Source organism: Dipodomys ordii, unplaced genomic scaffold, assembly GCF_000151885.1.
Source record: "Dipodomys ordii isolate 6190 unplaced genomic scaffold, Dord_2.0 Scaffold32, whole genome shotgun sequence".
Taxonomy (NCBI): Eukaryota; Metazoa; Chordata; class Mammalia; order Rodentia; family Heteromyidae; genus Dipodomys; species Dipodomys ordii.
In genome coordinates, this window is record NW_012267248.1 from 2910965 (window position 1) to 2933465 (window position 22501).

The 22501-nt window shown below is 40.9% G+C and overlaps 1 protein-coding gene across 2 annotated transcripts; it reads right to left on the reverse strand.

Moving 5' to 3' along the window:
- Positions 1 to 15340: 15340 nt before the first annotated feature.
- Positions 15341 to 21730, reverse strand: Serpinb1 (serpin peptidase inhibitor, clade B (ovalbumin), member 1). 2 transcript variants are annotated; one of them, XM_013016695.1, is made up of 8 exons: positions 21639 to 21730; positions 21227 to 21344; positions 20318 to 20493; positions 19136 to 19273; positions 18485 to 18602; positions 16787 to 16929; positions 16402 to 16569; positions 15341 to 15851 (listed from the first exon to the last, which is right to left on the reverse strand). In XM_013016695.1, the coding sequence occupies exons 3-8, from the start codon at positions 20483 to 20485 to the stop codon at positions 15447 to 15449; spliced, it is 1140 nt and encodes a 379-aa protein (XP_012872149.1). In that variant the 5' UTR covers positions 20486 to 20493; positions 21227 to 21344; positions 21639 to 21730; the 3' UTR covers positions 15341 to 15446. The 2 variants fall into 2 exon arrangements, with proteins under 2 accessions (XP_012872149.1, XP_012872150.1); XM_013016696.1 differs by lacking the exon at positions 21227 to 21344.
- Positions 21731 to 22501: the final 771 nt, after the last annotated feature.

The window sequence follows — 22501 nt, forward strand, 5'->3', positions numbered from 1 at the left end:
AAACCAGGAGGACGACACAGAACTAGAGAGAATCAGGGAAAAACATATAACAGCAGGACCCATCAGCTGCACTGGACATTGACCAAAATGAACTAAGCAACTCAATGGCAGCGATGGGAGGGAGGAAACAAGTGGGAAAGAGGGAACTTGACTCCACTCTACTCTTTTCAGGTACTCATTTCCTGGTGAGTAAATCTTTTTTTTAACATGTTGTAAGAGCATATTTCAAAATAACAATTTAAAAAAGTATCATCACTTTGAACTGCTATCCTCAGATCTTAGTCTCCTTAGCTAGATGGCATAAGTCACTGGTGCCTGGCTACAACTTATTTTTTGGTATGCTACTTTTTATGTGCTTTTTTTGTTTAAGGGAAACTACAAGCAGTTTGATTAGATTAGGGGTTGGTTTTATGAGCTATATTAGTGGAAAAAGTTATGATTAAACATATCATCTGTCAAAATCACTGTAATTTTGATCTCCTCTCACCACCATGGTCAAATTACTGTCACATTGCCGGAACTGGATCCAATGACTCATAAGTTCCTTTCTTGTCTTATAATTCAATATGAGGCTACACTGATTATCTCTGTGAGATTGTCACCCAATTCTCTTCATTTATTTATGCTTTAGCAGCACAAAGAAAAGGATCATTGGAAGCAAATTGCAGAATGAATGAATCATACAATAAATACAGAAACCAGTAATGTAACCCAGGTCATCTCAAAATAGGTACCTGCTTCAGGCAGGAACTGTGGATCCCAGAAATCCAGGCGAGAAATAGCTGAAGAGGTTGTAGTAGGGTACAACATCTTGTATTTCTGCAAGATGCTGATGGTAGGGCACACTTCAACTCATTGTATAAAGAGCGTAGAGTGGTTTGGGGTGTTTTTTTAAGTAGTACTGGGGTTTGAACTCAGGGACTAAGCTGACATGATATCCCTGAGCCACACCTCCAAAATCATAAAATAAAAGCAGATTCTCTCCTAGCTTCATTCAGTTTGACTTCCATTAATGAGAGTTAATGAACATGGCTTCTCCTTCAAGCTTGACCCCCTCATACACATCTCCCATCTGATTAAGGCTCTGTATGGACCCACAACTATTGGAGGATAGACTGGCCAAGGCAATTAGTTTGAGGACAACTTGACACAAATTTTCTCCACATTGCTTTCTGGTTCCTCCACATTCTATTGCACAGAGACCTCATTCTTTTTCTCACTTTAGTTGTACCAATCCCTCCTCTATCACCCACAGTCATTCATCTTCTATACCAGCCACAGTCTTGTGTGTATGTGTGTGTGCGCGTGCGTGTGCACTCATGCATGCATATTTGCATGCATGTGTGCTGGTAGTGGGACTTGAACTCAGGGGCACTGTCCCATAGGTTTTATGCTTAAAGCTAGCTCTCTATGACTAGAGCCATCACTTTATTTCTGAATTTTAGGTAGTCCCTGAAGATAGGAATCTCATAGATTCTCCTTGGGCTGATTTTGAGCCATAATCCTTAGAACTCAGCCTTCTGAGTAGCTTGGATTATAAGTATTAGCCAGCAACACTTGGAGAACCCTAGTCTTATCAAGAGTTTATAATTGGAAAAAATAGTTCTTTGTGCCTCAAAGCCTTTCCATTTCATGGCTATCATTACAAACAAAAAATATTGTTTTTATTACCCTATAGACTAGGGAAACTCCTGTGGGCTCTAGGAGAGAACATAGGAAAAGAAATGCCTATTATAGGGAGAACAGGCTAGTACTTGTGGTATAATCTTGGAATTCATACAAGATTGTCAGTCAAAAGAGCAACTTAATCACATTAGAATTCTATACTTTGAATTCATAGTGAATTCATAATCTCACAGTGAATCATAGACTGTTACCAGAGATAGTGAATTCATAGTCCACACAGTGAATCATAGACTGTTACCATAGATTAAATAAAGGAAATGAAATTGTTTATGAGAGATGCCAAGGACAGAATAGGAATGTAGAGACGCCTCAAAGTCTGACAGACATGTAGTCACAGATGACTCAGGTGTGTACCAGACACCAGGTATAATTCCTGGGGAGTAATGGAGAATAGGCAAGGTGTGGTCAGCAAGTTCCTCACATAGACACTCCACTCCCTTCCCCTCCTCTGGGATGAAACATTTGTGAAAGAGTTGGAGTTTTTTGAGAGGCAAATTGCCAGGATGTGTGAGGATAATTCTGGGAATTGTAAGAATTTAGGCTTTAGGCCATGATTGTGTAAAGGCAAGCTGCAGACTATCCTAAATGTTAGCTTTTCTAATCTGTGAAAGAGTGTCCTTCTCAAACATGCACCACTAGTGCACAACCATCTTAACATGTGGATACCTTGGGCCTCAGTGATCATATCACTGACAGGTGCAGGTTTAAGGAATCATTGGAACACAGTACCATAGTCTTATAGAATCTGGAGATTCAGAAAATCTATCATGACAACAAATATAGCAGTCTTAAAGTTTTCTAAAGATCAGCCTGGTGCCAGTGGCTTATGCCTGTAATTCTAGCTACTCAGGAGGCTGAGATCTGAGGACTGTTATTCAAAGCTAGCCCTGGCAGAAAAGTCTGTAAGATTCTTATCTCCAATTAACCACTCAAAATCCAGAAGTGGAATAGTGGCTCAAGTGTTGGTTAGCTTTGAGAGCATCTAGCCTCTGAGTTCAAGGCCCAGGATCAGCACCAAAAAAGAGAAAGAAAGAAAGAAAGAGAGAGAGAGGGAGGGAAGGAAGAAGGAAGGAAGGGAGGGAGGGAGGGCAAGAAAAAAGGGGGGAAAAGAAAGAAAGAAAGAAAGGAAAGAAAGAGAAGGAATGAAGGAAAGAAGGAAGGAAGGAAGCAAGCAAGCAAGCAAGGAAAGAAAAAATGATTTCTAAAGATCCACACAGACTGATTGCTTAAACTTAAGCACTATCAAACTGGGTACAGGGATGATGGCCTATTCCTAGCTCATTGAGAGGCTGAAGTAAGAGGGTAGTTCAGCACAGACACTTCAAGGCCAGGCTGGTACCACCTCTTAAAAAATGTTTATTTTTTGTTAAGAAAAGTATTCTTTGTTGTTGTTTTTGTTTTCTTTTTTGTCTTATTTTTCCATTTGTCTTTCTTTGGGAGGGTAAAAAAGGCACAGAAATGGAGGGACAGAGGATGAACAAATGCAGCAATTGTACTCACTAGACATTATGTAGAAAATGAACTATACAGCTTATGGGTGGGAATGGGAGGGAAAGCTGGGAGAGAGCGAGGGAAGGGGTGACATCATCCAAAAAGAAGTGTATTCTTTACCTGACTTATGTAACTGTAATCCCTCTGAACATCACCTTTAGAATAACAATTAAAAAAGAAGTCTCTTAGAATGAATTCCTTTGCATTCCATGATCAGTTTTGTATTTTAGATATAAATGACTAGAATATGAAGAAGGTATCAGAATAAGGAATCATCATCACGAGATGAATGTGCTGTCAAAGAAGGAGCAGGCCAAGAGCAATGACGAGTCAGGGGAAAGATTCAGGTGAGGGCAACGTCAATAGGACACGTGGAAGCTATATAGGATTTCAGCAGATGTGGATGGTGGAAATAAGCATTCCAGAAAGAAGAAAAGGCATCAGTAGTTCTGTTTTAATACGGAAAGAATTTCTCAATCAGGGCACTGTTAAAACTTGAGGTGAGATTGTGTCTTGTGTGGGAACAGTCTAACATGTTACCATCCCTGGCCTGTTCCACTTGATGCCAGTGATTTCCCTATCTCTAGTCATGACAACCAAGAACAGATCCAGGCATTGCCAAATGTCACCCTTAATGTCTCAGGAAATAAGTCATCATGAATGAGAACTAGTGACATAGAAGATATACAAATATACAAACACACATACATGGATGCATATTTTTTAAAAAGTATCAATATGCGAGGACTGGCCACCAAAGATGGAAGGTGCGATGATAAATGTACGAGTGTATAAAGTACAATTTAGAGGGATGTGTGGACAGAAACACATCTTGGATAGCAACAAACCAGTGGATCCCAGTACTGCAAGGCAAAGGAAAATGTATATATGCAAAGCTACACAAAAGGAGGCTCTGGATGGCCAGAATATACCTGGCCTTTTGCAATAGTTATTAACATGTCCAATATCAGTTAAGAAACAATCTGTGTGTCAATGCTTTGCAATCTTTCCTATCCAGTCTGACTTCGAACCATGATTCCCACATCTCAGCCTCCCGAGTAGCTAGGATTACAGGCATGAGTGGTCAGTACCTTACATTCGATTATTATATATTTTTTGTTTGTTTGTTTGTTTTGCCAGTCCTTGGGCTTAAACTCAGGGCCAGTGTGCTGTCCCTGTGATTCTTGTGCTCAGACTAGTGCTCTACCACGGCACCACTTCTGGCTTTTTCAGAGTGGTTTATTGGAGATAAGAGTTTCATGGACTTTTCTGCCCAGGCTGACTTCAAACTATGATCCTCAGATCTCAGTCTTCCAAGTAGCTAGGATTACAGGCATGAGCAACTGGCACCTAGTCAGGATGACTATCTTAATGGTTTACTTTGATTGCTCTATAGGGTTTGGAATGCATACCTTGAGCACTTGATAAGCAAAATGGTGCTTATCAAGTTGGGTGTAGTCAGAGCTAAACATATATACATATGCACACACAATAAGAGTGTGTGTGTGTGTGTGTGTGCAACACATAAACTCATACACACATATGAACCATTTGAAATTGTCAACCATTCACCATTTTGGTCTACAAAAATGACAATTTGAAATGACAACAATACAGATGATATAAGATACAGACAGATACATTTGGGAAGGTTGGGTGTCATCACTGTGAACATCGGGCAGGTCATTTATGCTCGTGTGGTTGAAAAGAAATAATAAAGGGGCTTCAGTCAGACAGACCTGGGCTGTTCATTCCTGGAGCAGCTGTGTGCAGTTGAGCAATATACTTGAAAATGGTGACAAAGGAGTATACAGTAGTTCAGTGGTAGAGCCATGCCAAAAACAATGCAACAAACCCTAAAAACAAAATGGGAATGATGATTATATGATTTACATTAAAAGATTTCTGCAAAGAAGCTGGGCACCAGTGGCTCACATCTGAATCCCTAGCTACTCAAGAAGCTGAGATCTAAGGTAGTAGTTCAAAGCCAGTTTGGACAGAAAAGTCAATAAGACACTAATTTCCAATTAACCAACAAAAAGCTTAAAGGAGAGGTGTGGCTCAGGTGACAGAGTGCTGGCCTTGAGTAAAAAAGCTAAGGGACAGCACCCAGACCATGCCAGTTCCCCTCCTCTCTCTTTCCCATCTCTCCCCCCCCCCGCCTCTCTCTCTCTCTCTCACACACACACACAAATACACACATAAGATTATTGTAAAGACTGAACTGAATAAGGATCAAATACTTCCTAGCTACTCAGGAAGCTGAAATCTGAAGATCAAAGTTTGAAACCAGCCAGACAATAAAATCTGAGAGACTGTACCTCCAATAAACCAGCAAAAAGGTTGGACTAGAGATGTGGCTCAACTGATAGCATAACCTTTGCATAAAAAAAATAAGCAAGAAGGAAGCTCCCTGAGTTCAATCCTGGTACCATTATACACATACACACACACACACACACACACACACACACACACACAGAGAGAGATAGAGAGACAGAGACAGGGACAGGGACAGAGACAGAGATTGAGCAAGAAATATATGCGAAGTCTCTGGTGCATAGCACTACATCCCTTAAACCAGTGGATAATGGCTTTGAAGGTTCTGAAGGTTTGAAATCAGAGAAGTGTTTTTTTTTCTTGACTAGATCTTGAAAGAACTTGAATCAAGTGGCATTGTAAAATAAGATGAACAGTAAACATCTACATGGGTGTTGCTGAACAGCAGAAGTGAGATAGATTAGGACCTGACCTCAGAGGTATCCATGAGAATGAAAAGAAAGTGGTGTGCCACAGAGATAGTAGAACTGTTTTGCTGAGGTTCATTCATATGCAATGCACACAAGTTGCTGTCTTTGATGTGTTTGTCTATGAAATCATCACAACCAGGAGAATGAATTTACCTATGTTCATATTCTATGCAGGCTGACTGCATTCTCTGCCATAGTCCTCACATGTGGAATTTTAAAAAACAGTACAACTTTTGCCTCGTAATGTTTTAAACGCAAATTTGAGATTGCATTAATGGTGAAACACCCAGTTTATAATTGAGCTTACTGAATCTATCGCTTTTTTTTCTGCCACTCAATAATTTAGGGTGATGAAGGAACTTCATTTCATGTGGGAAGAAACAAATAGGGCTAGATTTGCTGCAATTACAAAAACAATAATCAAAGGAGATAGGAAATCAATAAGGAAACCATCACCAGGCAACATGTTTGGTTGTCAAAAACAGTAATTTGAGATAATTCATGAGCAATCTTTGATAATAGACCATAAATTCCTGAGCTAGAGAATAGTCCATAAATTCCTGAGCTAGAAATTGACTACCATGATTGGATTAAGGAAAATACCTTGCCACAGAACCAAAACATCCAGCTCTCCCAGCCCATCTTCAAACCAACAATGTTCCCTGTAAATATATGGCTCCTTTGTGATCTCTTTGTTGTGATCTCTTTGCTGGCTGGAACACTTGTCAGCTTTGGGTTTTTAGGGATGGCCCCCAACTACATGTAATATTTTTACTTAGTATAATGAACTGCAGGCACATGAAAAATTCAAATTGTGTCAGATGATCTTGTTTTATCAGCCTGGCAAAGCTTTGCTTTGATGACCCAACATTCATCTACAGGATCATGAACATTTTGTGAATATTGCAGAATATTAGAATTTGAGGGAAATTTACAAAATACAGAGCCCACATTCTTCATCCCCACCCATGGGGAATATGTCTTCTGTGACTGATATACTCATGGTTATCTCCCCTTGGTTTGTGAGTCTCTATTTAAATACAGCCTGGTCTTTATGTTTGGAGTCCTTTGTAGCCTCTATTAAAAGTCTCCTTTAGTGGCAAGGTCTCTTCAATACCCAATTCTGGCCCCACCAGCCACTAGTATGGTTTCCAGTATTCAGAAACATTAATACATTAATCCAAACAATGATCTTCAAGATATACAATAAGTCTTAGCCAGACATTTTCCTGAACACACTGGGAAGACTTACCCCTCCTTCTCTATCCTGTATAATGCTGGCTGCATTAACAGCAAACTCTTGGGCCAGGCTCTCTAACTGAACGTTGGCTCTTTGTGACAGTTGACAACTTGCCTAACTTGTGACTCAATTTCATCATCTTTACCCAATTGGATAAGATAATGAAATAAGCTTAGAGGGCTTAGAAAGGTTCCTGGTACATACTCATAATGTGATATGAGATACTACCTTCCTTTCAGAGTTCCATCTATGCCAATGTCATCCTGATTACCTAGGAGCAAAATCTCTTCAGGGTCGGAACTTAGAAGGACTGTGCTCAAAATAGAAAGATCTGGACAGGGATGAAGGAAGGGAATGGAAGTGGATGGGCAGGGCTGGAGAAAGAGAGGACAAGACAGATAGTTTTCATTTGGAGGGGGTTTTTCCTTCTATTATTTATGTCACTCAATTGTTGAGTTGGAAATTTTAGTCATAAAAATTAAGCAGTCATTTGGCTTTTCTTAACTGAGATTTATCATACTGATGCTGATTTCAATCTCCTTTAGTTTCTTCCAGAAAGTAGCAAAGATGCCAGATTCATCATCACAATACAACTGTGGTTGAACTGCTCTGAAAACCATTGGTTTCCTGATTAACTGGAGACATGATTGCATGTATCTGCAGCAATATTTCTTAACATCTGAGAGGGAAAAAAGCAGCTAGGGCCAGAAAAGGCAGATTTAGTTGAGAATTCCCTATGTAAAAATTTGTGTGCAAGAATTGTGCAAAGTAGTAGGTTTCTTTATGACATTTTCATACATGAATGTAAGGTACTTTGATCATATTTACCCTCTACTACACATTTCCCCCTCCCCTTCCTATTCCTCGATGCCCTCATTCTAGTTTCAGGTGTTTTTAAGGCAAGGGTTTTTTTATGTACTGGGAATTTAATTCAGGGCCTCCCATTTGCTAAGCAAGTGCTCTTGCTTGATCCATACCCCCAGCCCTTTTTGCTTATAGTTATTTTTCAGGTAAGATCTCATGCTTCTCGCCCAAGCAGGCAGTCTCCCTACTGCTGCCTTTTTGGAAGAAACTAAAGAATTATGGGTATAAGCCACTGTGCCCAGCTCTAATACATGAATTCTTTGGGATCTTGTATACACATGAAAGCCAAACACTGCACTTTAGTCTCAACAAATGTTACCTTCTATACAAGGGAGGGATTGATTATGGAATCTATGCACACATAATATATAATTTTAGGAAAACTAAGACAAGACATGGACAAACCTTGTTGGTGACCATTACCAGGGTTTGTGGTCTCTGGAGCACTGGGAGAATTCTATTTCTTGATTTGGCTGCCAAACATATGAGTGTATTCATTTTGTGAGCTATTTTTATAAATTGTATTATATGGTAGCAAATAAGAAACTAATCAGTTTGTTGTTAATCTCATTTGTCCAAGTATAAACAATGTTTAAGTTTTGTAACTTTTGTGAATTAGATGAAGGAAATCTCTACTTAGGAAGCTGATGGTTGCAATGATTAAATAAGATAAACATCAAGCAGTAACAAGGATAACTGTATGGTAATATGTAGAAAAGAGTCCCAGGCTTAACTGATCTCTTGGGCAAAGTAAGTTACTTCCCCAATTATGCTGTGAAATGACATGTGTATCCTGCCTCTGCCTCATGCTTCTAACACCTGAGCAGGTCATTGTGGCTTTTGTCTTCTCAAGTAGAAAACCATCTTCTCAAGGAATTGCTCTGTCTTATTTATGTTTTACTCTTCAATAGGTATAGAAGGAAAGGCACATATCAGGTACTCATTATCCATCTGTTGAATGGATGAGTGAACAGAGGATTTTGTATTTGCATCTTGGTCAGGCTTCTTGGACTTCAGAGAATCACAGGGTCCTGTGGCTAAGAGGCCAACCACACTGGTAACTGTATAACTAGAGGCCAACTTATTCCGTAGTGCTTTGTTTTTAATCTGGTCAACAGAAGTTAATGTGTTTGAAACTTAATCCTCAAATTCATCTGTGAATGATATTTGGGTGTGAGGCCTTTGGGAGATACTTATGATTAGATGAGGTCATAGGGGGTCATCTCTTATTATGTCATCTGTGGCTTTGTAAGAAGGAAATCCAAGCTAGTGTCTTTCTCTGTCTCATAGTGATGTCCTCCATCATGCTAAGATACAGCATGAAGGCCTCATCAGATGCTGACATGCTGGTGCTATGCTCTTAGACTTCCAGCCTCTAGGACAGTAAGCAAATACATTTCTACTCTCTACCTAGTCTCAAGTATTTTGTTATAGCAGCAGAAAACAACTAAGATGCCTGGAATGCAAGTCTACTAAATAATTTGGTAAGTGAAGCTTTCCAGAATCTCAGCCCTGGATATTAAGCATAATCCTTTCTTAATTAAGGTACCATCTGCCACATTGGAATCATTGCTAACCAAAGGAATCAGCTAACCAAAATAATTATTGGAGCAGTATTTTATGGAGTAGATGTATCCATAGTACTTAATACAAATCTTAGTACACCACACATTGTAATGGAATTAACCAAACAAAGGAATTTGAAAGGAGAACAAAGAGAGTTTGTTTAATCATAAGAGAATTTTAGTACATATTGTCATAATTCCCTGGAAGGTAGTTTACCTTGACTGTGTCCCCTGTTTCCTGGAGTTAACATGACTTAACTAAAACCTAAATTCACAGTGATTGAAAAATACTAATTAAAATTAGCTTATCAAAGCTGGGTGCCAGTAGTTCACACCTATAATCCTAGCTACTCAGAGGCTGAGAACTGAAAATTATGGTTTGAAGCCAGCCTGGGCAGAAAAGTCTATGAGACTCTTATCTCTAATTAACCACCAAAAAGCCAGAAATGGAACTGTTGCTCAAGTAGTAGAGTACTAGTCTTACATGAAAAACTGAGTTCAAGCCCCAGTACTGGCACAACTAAAAAAATATATGTCAAACAACAGCATCAAGCAGTGTATATAGGGCATAAATAAAGAAAAAAGAGTAGATTTAAAAACCATGCAAATCTTAATCTTTTAATATACATGATATGATAAAATCAGGTAAATAATACGATAGGTATAAATTTGTCCTGATAGAAAATGTCAGGATATTCATTTGTGATAATATATGCCTGTAACCCCAGCACCTGGGAGGCTTAGAAGGATTTGAAGCCAGCCTGAGTGACCTAATGAGACCCTGTTTGAAAACACAAAGCAAACCAAGCAAATAAAAAACTGGGATACCTGAAAATGCCGGCTGGGGATGGGGGGAAGGAATCTTACCTCTTTTTCATACATTCCAATTAATATGCTATAATTTGAACTGGAAACTAAAATTTTCAAGACATCTCCATTCCTTTTTTTTTTGGCCATGGGACTTGAACTCTGGGCCTGGGCACTGTCCCTCAGCTCTTTTAAAACTGACTTTCAAAAGTATCGTGGAATAAAAATATTTGTATTTTTACTATACAGGCAAACATGTCAGTGCAGAAGTGAAATTTCAACAGAATTTGTTGTAATTCTCTATAGAAAATAAAGGAAAGATGGTGCAAGAACCCTTTGAAAATTTCCTTCAAATGGAAGCAAGAGGTTTCTCTTTGTGTTGTTTTTGCTTTCTTTTTTTTCTGTCTTGTTTGTTCATTTGTCTGTCTTTGGGAGGATAAGGATAGGCATAGAAATGGAGGAACAAAGAGTGAACAAATGCAGCAGTTGTACTCACTAGACACTATATTGAAAATGAACTGTGTAACTTGTGGGTGGGAGAGGAGGGGAAAACTGGGAGAGAGTGAGGGAAGGGTGACATTGTCCAAAAAGAAATGTACTCTTTACCTGACTTAGGAAACTATAACCTCTTTATATATCACCTTTATAATAACAAATAAATAGGAAAACCACTTTCAGCAACACCAACCTGTTCCTGGGATTTGAAATTGTCTCTCCTGTACCCTAGAAAATCATCTCTGTTCCAGAAAATGTGAATATCACACTCGAAGTGAATCTAGAGAAGAGTCATTTGAGGTGGATTCATTCACTCCTCATACCATGGATTCAGCCCCTTCAGTGCAGGTACCTACTTGGTTTTCTAATCAGAAAGTCTCCTGGCACTCTAGTCCCATCTCTCTACATCATTAGATCCCTGACAGTTCAGTTGTAGAAATGCTTTCATACTTTATCATTTGTAGATGTTTCTGAACTACAGCCTTCTCCAAGGTGGAGGTTCCTTTCTTAGTCCTGAATTGTTATTTTATTTATTGCAGTGCTGGAAATGGAAACCAGAGCCTCATACATGCTCTACCATGCTGCACATGTGTGCTCTTCCACTGAGCGGTGCTCCAACCCCAAATATACCGAGTTTTATTGCATTGATTTTGGTTCTTGACAGCAACATGGAGCAGTGAACTGCTGAACTGGTGTGTGGGAAAAGCATTACTCAGCAGGTTTTACTGAAATTCCATCTAGCTATTTCCATCAAGTCTGGGTCTGCCTTGTCCAGGTCTGCTTGCTTGAGATTGTAAAATTATCTTGTATCATTTTAATTGGCTGATGTCCAGAACAGAAAATACTTTTCATATTTTTATTTATTTCCATTTATTTGTTTATTTTTGTATCGCTACTGGGGCTATTCATGCTTTGGGAGAGGCCACTGAGCAGCTGAAAAGTCCTCCCGAATGCCAGGTGGCTGTCAGTCTGCATCTATGGGTCTGCCCTGCTCTGGCTGAGGGAACCTGGGTCCACTCCGTTGCCCTGGCGACACTGCATTGGCTCTGCACCACACTCCACGCTGCACCTAATCTTGATTAGCTTTTGCGCTCAAGGCTAGAGCTCTGTTACTTAACTCACAGCTCCACTTCTGGCTTTTTGCTCATAAATGGGAAATAAGAGTCTCTCAAGGTTATATGCCTAGGCTGATTCCCAAAAGAGGTCCTCTGGTCTCAGCCTCTTAAGGAGCTAGGATTATAGGCATGAGTCTCTGGCATCTGGCTTCAGTGTCTCTTTTAAGTTGCAATTATCTACTGAAATCTTTAATCATGTCTTTTATTGTCTCCATCCTAGAAATCAGAGTTATTTTATAATTTGTGTGATGATTCTGTTACGTGGAGAGCATGCTCTGTTTCTCTTTTTTGTTGTTTGTGCTGATTTGGGTCCGTGTTACCATGGCTTCTCACTCAACTAGTTATCTTCAATTATGAGCTGAATATTGTATTTGAAAAATGAATAGGAAAAACAATTTCAGTTTAATAATCATTTTACCCACTGCCTGACAGAAATGACCTTTGTTTGCTTCTACAATGTACCCTTGGGTGGCAGTGGACCCAGGCTGTTGCAGTCCAGTTCAGAAGTGGACCATTTGGGCTATCTCAGGACTTTCAACAGGCTGCATGGTTCACAGGCTCCAAGAGCATAGCTCAAGGCTGGGGGGGAGGGGATTGCATGGAGACACATAAAAGCAGAGGAGGAAACTGTAGCTTCCCAAACTGAAATGAAAACTCAGTTTGTTTGCCTAGCCTTGGGAAGAGGAAAAAGAATCCCTTGTGTCCCAGTGGAGAACTCCCAGTGATCTAGACCTTCCACGAGGCTCCATCTCTCTCTTAAGGATCCTACCACCTCTCTATAACACCACTCTGCAGACCAAGCCTTTAATACAGGTGCCTTTAGGAGAACTTCCAGGATTCAAATGATAGCAAGGAACTCAAGATGAAGAGTTACAGTTTTTCCCTAGAGTTGAGAAAACTTGGAATATGGCAGGAGTTAGCAAATATTTAAGTGGAAGATATAAAGGAGGAGGACAGAAAAAAGAAAGGAAAGTAATCTTTCTGATGAGAAATTTACTAGTGTTTTTCTTTTAATCTGCACAGTCCCTCTCTCAAGTCAGTATTTTTCATTCCAAGAACCCCCTTGTGCATGCAGTTTTGGCTTGTCTGAGGGGCTGATCTGAAGGGACATGGGATCAGTCTAGCTCACAGAATCTGGGAAAACTGAATTCATGATGACCACCAGCCCATGGAGGTAAAGAAGTGCAGCATTTTGAGCCCATCCAAAGGAGTACAATTAGCAAAGGTTTATTGTTAAATTAGACTTTGCCAGAAAACCGGTTATGCAGACATCCAGGTACAAAGAACAAAGAAAAGGTTATTGCCATTAAAGGGACAGCAAGACCCCTTCTCATAAGAGAGAAAAAGTCCCGGCTATTGTCTCAGGTGACATTTTATAACTTCCAAGATTTGGGGAAATTTCACTGCCTTATGGTTATAGCTATCCCAAAGGAGGACCCTATCAGGTGACCCATAGCATCTGTGAGCTCTCTCAGGTTAGGGGGTAGGGACTAATCACTTACTGCCTTTAGTAAATGGGCCTAGTGTTGCCTAGGGAAAGAACATGCTAAGCTATGAGAGAGGAGACTATTAGACTAACATTTATATTAATACAGTCTTCACCGTAGCCTATTGTCTACCACACAATTGCACAAATTCATCTCATTGGCATAAAAAGCTGTGTGATGAACGACCAAAGGCACATGAGAAGGCAGGTGCTCCTAGCTCTTGCCTGTAATCCTAGTTACTTAGGAGGCTGAGATCTGAGCATATAGGTTTGAAGCCAGCTCAGGCAGTAAAGTCCATGAGACTCTAATCTTCAATTAAGCCAGAAGTAGAGCTGTGGCTCAGGTAGTAAAGCACTAGCCTAGAGTCAAAAGCAAAGGCAAAGGGACCAGGATCAGGCCTTGAATTCAAGCTCTAGTATCAACACACACACACACACACACACACACACACACACACACACACACACACACATACACACACACCAACTGGTTACACACCAACTGGTTAAGGAGACTTTTCTCCTGCTAGTCTTCATTCTTTAGTGTCTTTAAGCTTAAAACAAACATATACTTCTTTAATCCATGTGATCTCACATGAACTACATTTCATATATCATTCCAACAGCAGAAATAAGGGAGTGTAAATTATAGCCAGCTGGCCCTTTAATTGAAGAGCTGAAGCAGTTGAAGGCTGCCACAGAACAGGAAGTTTACAGAAGAACTCAGAGAAATGGGGCCAGACAAGTCTGTCTTAATAACCCAAGCCCTTTACTAGAGTGTTCATCTATGTTTCAATTTCCCTTCTGCTTTGACTCTTCCGTCAACAGCCAGTCTGGTTCCTCTAGTTCCTAAAATAATAGGGTAAAATAAAGGACACCTTTTCATGTCACAAAACACGAATGGAACCTGTTGGCAGTTGTATAGAGGTTCATTCATTTAAATAATATTTGATTACTCTGCATCTATAAAATTGATTTCATCTCTTCTTTTTGCTTCATCCTAATTCCAGATTGGGAAATAAGTGACTATTGAAAGTCCTGCCTACTCAGGGAGATAAGACAGCATGGCAACTTCACAGATTACTACATGGTCAGGAATCTATACATCTGAGTTCATCTTTATTTTTAACTGAAAAGCACAATTCCCAGTTTTTTTTCTTTCCATTGTAAAAATCTCTTGCTTGTAATCCTAGCTACTGAGGAGGCTGAGATCTGAGGTCATCCCTGGCAGATAAATGGGAGAGACTCTTTTTTTTTTTTTTTGTCGGTCATGGGGCTTGAACTCTGGGTCTGGGCGCTGTCCTTCAGCTCTTCAGCTCAAGGCGAGCACTCTACCACTTGAGCTACAGCGCCACTTCTGGTTTTCTGGTGGTTTACTGGAGATAGGAGTCTCACAGTCTCTCCTGCCCGGGCTGGCTTTGAACGGCAATCCTCAGATCTCAGCCTCCTGAGTAGCTAGGATTACAGGTGTGAGCCACCAGCGCCCGGCTAAATGAAAGGATTTTGTTTGTTTGTTTGTTTGCTGTTTTTGTCGGTCATGGTGCTTGAACTCTGTGCTTGGGTGCTATCCCTTAGCTCTTCAGCTCAAGGAAAGCACTCTACCACTTGAGCCACAGTGCCACTTCCGGGAGAGACTCTTATCTCCAATTAACCAGCAAAAATGGCAGAACTAGGGGTATGGCTCAAGTTGTAGAGTGCGAGTATTCAGTGAAAAAGCCAAGCAAGAGAAGGAAGCACTGTGTTCAAGTCACAATACCAGCACTAACAAAATAAATAATATAAAATTAATTATACAAAAAGGCAACAGGGATGAGTTTATAAATGAAAATGAAGAAAGCATACCCAGTTCTGGATAGTAATTTTATTGGTAAAAATAAATGAAAACCATAACTACTAAAAGCTCAGGAAATAAAGCTCTAAGCTTGACCTTGATTTCCAGGGATTCTTCTAAGGGGAAGAATATCTGCCCAAGAACATGATATTGCCAGTGGGGTTGTGCCGGATAAGGAAAAGGAATGGATGGTCAGCTGTGAACTCTTCTTCATGCATCAACATGCAGAAGACAGCAATGCCTGCAGTGGCAGCTGCTGCCTCAGTACCCTCCTCATTCACTTCCACAAAAGACTTGTGGACAATATTTGATATGAAAAGATCTCTGCCTCCTGACATGCCAGACAGATCAGCCTTGCTACTAATAAAGAGATCCTCTACTCCCAGGCGGGCTAGATCAGAGTTGAGCATATAGGTTTCTTCCAGTTTGAATCTGGGCAATTTGACGTGAACCTCAATCTTTGCCAGATTCGCAGGTTTGGTCCACTCACGCAGTTTGTCCAGAGACAACTGCTTCTCAATCTGAAATAAGAATAAGGCAAAAGGAAAAAGTGAAATGGATTTTACATAAGCAAATAAGCACTAATCAAATCAATGGGGATACAATAACAATTGCTAATAGGTTTCCTTTGTTTTGTGCTCAAGCAGATTTTATTAGAAAGATTTCAGTTTTGTTTGTCAATTGGTGCAATAGAACAGAAATATATTCTAAGCCAATAAGATGCAAGAATAGGAACTTTGAACATTGAACAGATCATCTATCTACAATGGAAACATTATGCTAAGTTCATATTAGAAAATAAGCCTAACATCAGCAAATCATCATTAACATTATCATAACAAGGGTAGTGATGATGATGCTGATGACGAAAAAATTAAAGTAATCCCTCAAACAAGTTAATGCTGATGGGCTAGATATACAATGAAATAGCAAAGAATTGGTATGGGATGTCCGATAACACCAGTGGACAAATAACAAGCACCTATCATGGAACTTACACACAAGAACAATTGCCTAAGCATAGCAGTATAGCAAAAGGAAACAGGAATCAGGAAATTGGCAGTGGGTTACCTTCCTCAGACCTGTGGACTCATCCTCAATGTCATCAGGCAGCAGAATGACCATGCTGAGCTCCTCGCCCTGGTAAGGCAGCTCCAGCACCCGGCACTTCAGGTCCTGGATGTAGCCAAAAGGAAACTTTTTCTTCTGATACATCATCTTCACTGTTTTTGTGTCTTTCTGAAACATTAAGAAAAATGCCCTAATTATGTTCTGTTCTTTTACAGCAAAGAGTAATTTAGAGGCTGGAGTTGTGGTTTCACAATAGAGTAAGGGGAATAGCAAATGGGACACTTGGATTTCATGGCCAGTGAACACACACACACACACACACGCACACGCACGCACACACACACCTCAACTCAGAAGGCATTTCTGGACATTGGCATCTCCTGACCTTGTTCAGTCTGAACGGGGCATCGGTTGTGTCTTCTTTCATGAATTTCTCCTGCCACTTTCCCTTGAAGTAGATGGCATTCACTAGCACAAGTTTGGTCATGGTATCAACCATACCTGAAGCAAGTAGGTCTGGAATTTTCCCTGAGAAGATAAAGTGAGCCTACTGAAAACTCTGTTGGAATTCCAAGTTTGAACAGACAATTTGGTTGCACTGAAATGTGATTCAAACGTATATGCTCCAATGTATTTTCCTTTAACTCAGTATTAACGAAGCCCAACTGGTTCTTTTGACTTTAAACACAGCAATGTGAGAGACAGACCAGGGTGGCATGCAAATAGGTCATTGATGGGGCTTGGAGAGCAGCTCAGGAGGAGAGCAGAGCATGTACATAGCATGCACGAGACCTGGGTTTCATTCCCTGTATGAAAACCAAAAGTTCATTAAAGCCAATTAAATGTCCTGAAAGGCTAAAATTAGGGAAAACGCTCCTTTCCTGGATTGTATCAAATCAAGAAGCATTAATTTATGAGTGGAAATTACTGAAAAATATCCTTAGTGAAAATGTTAATAATCACTTGTAAATGCTTTTCAAATCTGCTAAATGGAAGCCTACTTTAACAAATAATTTTGATAAATATTCACAAGGTAAAACAATCATTCTCCTGAACAAAATCTCTACCCATATTATGGGTAAAGGAGGCAACATTTTCCAGTAGCAGTGGACTGGTGTTTAGGAATTTTTTGGGTAGATTCACTCACATAGGAACAATAGTAGATGAGAGTTGCTTTTAATAAATTATTTGACCCTGATAATAAGTCTACCCAACCCACTGCTCCTGATTTACCAGACAAGAGGTTGGCAAAAGTATTGATTGCCACAATCGCTTTTAAATATCGATTTTATGTATTCCATGAAATTTCATATGAATATTAACTACTTGGAGGTAGGCACTTTATTCCTTTTACTCTGTATTCAGTGTTAGTTTCAACTTTTTTTTTAAATTTTATTTTATTTGTGAACATACTGTACAGAGGGGTTACAATTACATGGGCAGGATTATGCGTACTGGTTTCAACTTTAAAATGGAGTTTATATGACTGACAAGAAGAAAATATTTAGTTGCTTCAGTTCCCCACTCATGGATTGCTAATAAATGACAGTTTGTCCACAAATGAGCATTACAAAACTTATGTCCAGGAAGTGCCATCTAAAGGGAAGTGTGTATGAATCAGGATTTGGGAAGGGCTGGGATAAAGAAATAAGATGCAAGGAAGGAGGGTGGATGACAGAAAGGGCCTGCACAAGATGAGTCTACTATTGCTAGGAAGTGGCCTTATGAATTCCAGATTTTCTCCCCAGCCCTTATCAGTACTGGAAAGTGGTGGAGTCTTTCATATGTGGGACTAAGTGGAAAGTGTTCAGACTACAAGACAGGAAAGGGAGGGATAACCTTCAAGGGATTGTGGGACACTGGTGTCTTCCTTTCCCTTGTCCTTCCTACTTTCTTTTCTTATCCAGCCATGAAGTAAATTAACTCCTCTGCCACATGTTCCTGCCATGAGGAACTGTGTTGCCACTGGAACAATCAATTAGGGGCTGACTAAACAACCTTGTCTTTATACAAGCTATCTCAGGGAGTTGTTACAGTAAGGAAATGCTGGCTAACAGAGACTCCATGATGCCCAGTCTCTTACCTTCTGTCTGCCCTTTGACCCATTCATTTATTGCCTTCCTGGACTCCTCAGAGCCATGCTGAAAATCCACACTGGCCAACTCAGCACCATACATTTTCTGAGTTGAAGCCAAGAACTCCTATGTCAAAAATCAAGAAGAAGTCAAGAATTACCCCTCCTATGTACAGGAATAATTTTCCAGAATTCTGGAAAGTGAAAGAATTTAGCAGAAAAGGCTACATTTCATTGAACACAAAAATTCTACACTCTACACTTTTTATTTTCTTCAAACACATAGTAACATTACATTTTCTATCTCAGCCATTAAGGGGTCATTGTGGTAGGGCTAAGTTTCATACACTCTGGTGCTATATAAAGTTTACCAAATTCTTTTCAATGCTTGGGCTGACATTTTCCTAAGTAGGCAAATAACAATAGTACTTTGGAAGGGAATGACATGATTCACTCTTGCTTTAGTAGAATAACAGGACTGAGCTTTTTACAAAGCAAATGAAAGTCCAAAAAAAGGAAGTGCTATATGCCACACATTCTCATTCTGTATTGTTTGTATAAATATTAAAACTACTAAAGTGCCTTTTGTGCCTTGATTTTTACAGGAAAGCATCTCAACTATCCAGTGGAATTATGCAGTATGGAAAGTAAAGCACTTACCGGGAGGAAATTATATGTTTTCTCTCCATATAATCTGTTAGCAACTTTCAGAATATAGGGACTTCCATGTTTATTAATCGCAGCATTCAGATCTTGAAATCTGGAATGAATATCCTCAACTTCATTGAAATGAAAGGTCTGAAAGAAAGAAAAGGTTTTACAGATAACCATTTGTTTTGAAATTTCTAAGTGAATCCCTAGGTTGGCTTCCATCATGTTTTTGTTTTTTTTTTCTTCATTTCTTTGTTTGTGTGTGTGTGTGTGTGTGTGTGTGTGTGTGTGTGTGTGTTTGTGTTTTTGTTTTGGTTTTGTGGCTTGTTCTCTGCGTTTAGTTCTCTGCTTTAGGTTTTCTTCTCTGGCTTTAGCCACCAGAGCTTCACCTTCCCAGAGAACAGTGCCATCTGATGTATGGTAGGCATGTTAGAAAGTTCTCCACTTTTGCCATTCTTTCCTAGGCTTCAAGAGAAGGCAGCGTTCTCTCAGAATTCTAGAAAACAGAACGTTACGGAAGATGAGAAACAGGGGTGTCCTTTCTCTGGCTAAAATAGTCATCTGTCGGTCCTTTTCCCAAGGGCTTGGTCCCACTCACCAACCTGCCCAGCCTCCCACTCCCCACCTGCCACAGGAATCTTGTGCTGCTCCTTAGTCCTGAGTCCTGAGAGGGGATCTCAGGCACGGAGTCAAGCTTTGGGAGCAGGCTAGGCAGTTGTCTTTTTTTCCATTCCCTAAAAGAAGGCAATACCACCAACTTCTCATTGTCTTTTGTGTTTCCCATATCTCCTCCCTCGAAGGTTTAAAGGTGATTCCATAGAACAGGCATTACTTATGAGTACTTAGATATCATATGCAAAGCACAACTGGATACTCCTAGACAAGGAGACGTGAGGACCCAGGAAAGCTGAGAAATTCAGTCTTGGAAATAAAGCCCTTGGTGGCACAGGAACATCAGTGGATTTGCTCACTGCTATATCCTAGGCAAACCAATACACATTGCCTGAGGATCTTCATGAAAGGCTGCTCTTGGGCTTTTAGGAAAACCTGACCTAAACATGGACCATTGGTAAACACAGAACAAACCATGGTTTCAGAAAACACATTAAGAGTTCAGAGATGCCACTTTTTGACCCCAGTTCTAGGTTTAGCAGAGAGTAGCAGAGAGGAGACAGGTTTCCTGCTGTTGACCTTGGAGAGCTGTGCTGCAGTGTTGCCTCTGCACCCCAGAAGAACCATGGCCAAGGCAGATGAAATGCTGAAGGGAGAGATGAAGATGTTTCCTGTTGGGTTGTTTTCACTCAGAGCCAGGAACAGGTCCAGGGTGAAATGGGTGTTGGCAGTGCTCAGTTGCTCCATGGTGAAAGCTGGAACACAAAGTGGAGGCTGCAGGCTGCCCACTGCCCGTGCCCCCACGAGGGATGCCCCCTGGCCCTGTCATCATCTCAGCTTGTGCCACCCACCACTTAACACCCTGGAACTTGGACCTCAGCTCATCCCCTCCCAAGAGCACAAGAATTCTCTCCCATGTACACAAAGGTGGGGCTGTTCTTGAGCCCTGACACAATGCTAGATTCCTGCTGTTCTCACCTGCTGGACAGGTGCCTCTGACAACCCAGCTCCCCAGCTCCCCAGCTCCTCCAAACTGCTTGGTTTGGGAGAACACACATAACTGTCTCTCTGGTACATGTCTCATTCATTTAGAGAATGAACCCCTTGCCTGCATTTGCCTGAAATAAGAATGCTTTGACTAAAAGATCATAGCCATCTGCTACCCATTAAAACAATTTCTGGGAAAGATGGAATTATAATGAGCAATAGAATTCATTTGGTCATTCCTAAACATCAAGGTCCAAAGTCTTAGTGGGTGTAGAAGTTGTGGGTTTGGGAAGGCAGCCTATCTAGGGTCAGGGAAGGCTGTTAGGCAGGGAGGCTGGACACAATGTCCTCTTCCCTTGTGCAGGGAAGGTAGTGTTTGCAATGGTAGGTTCTGGCTGGGGATCAGGGTCCCTATGGATCAACCTTGGACCCCTCTGGACTCTTACAGACTGAGTTTCCCAAAGCAGAGCAAACAACATCCCTGCTCAGCTTACTTCTCACCTTTGCTGAGGAAAGACCTCTGGATGGCACTGGCTTCCTTTCCTTTTCTGGGGCAGAAGGGAGAAGCAGACCCGCCCTCTGCTTCTGGGAAGTCCCACACAGCTCAGCCAGGAAGGAGCTACATGGAAAGAAAACCGGATCTCAGCTTTGGGTCTGCACTGGCCAGCATCACCTTCCCCCCTCCGTGTCTGCAAGCCCGGCCTGGCAGTGCGCCCAGGGCCTGGAGGCTGCCTTGCCAGGGGATCTCCTTCGATAATCCTCACCAGCTGGGATCATGCACTGGGGCAGGGGCTAGGGGGCAGGGTAGATTGCTGTTGGCTTACAGAGGCAAGAAATGAGCGCCTCTGGAAGCCATTGAGAGGCTCAGCACTTTTCCCTCCCAGGCGACCTCCCTTGTGGCAGCCTTCCTTACCCTCTGCACAGCTGCTTGGGCTCCCAGGATGTGGGTCCAGGAGGAGCCTGGATCAGGCCTGCAGCCCTTATAGTCCCTGGAAGGGGTGTGTCTTCATGGCAGGCCCCAGGGACTCTGCCCTTCCCCATGGTGACTGCTGAGAGGCGGGGCTTTCAGGGTTGGCTAAGTAACTGCCTAAGTGTACAAGGGCTGCATGACTCCTGCCTTTAGGCCATCACCTCTTTTCTAGACTGTTCCTCAAATTTCTGCCAAGAACTTTAAGCTGTTTCTTTCTAAGGTGAATGATGGTGTTTCTTCTTATATGGGAAACTATGTACTCCAAATGCTAGGGTAGGATTTTTTTTTTTTGCTGGTGTGTGGGGGTGTGTAATGGAGGGGAAATACAATTTGAGGCCTTCTGTGCAAACTGGGGGTGTAGGGACTGGGGTGAGAGGAGTGGCCACAATACCACAGAATCCATTCCAAACTTCTGACTTTACTGCCTTCCACCTACCAATAGGTTCAAAGGACTGCACAGGCTGGGTGACACAGCACATAACTCACACTGTGTGAACAAATATTTTTACTCAATCATGCAATCCTCCTTCAAAATATGAAAATAAACTATCAAGATTGAGAAGCACAGGCTACAACTGTTTCTCTGCAGAAAATTTCTCCCCAAGTAAAATTAGTTTGACTCCTTTTATACATCAGGATATGTAATTTCACCAAGTTAATAGTTCTTATGAGCACAAAATGTCTGTTGTGTCAATAGCCAATATATGAAAACATTCCAGATGCCCTACTACAGATGGATCCATAAATTATGGTACCTGTATACAATGGAGTTTTATACAACCATTAGAAAGGATAAAAGAATGGCA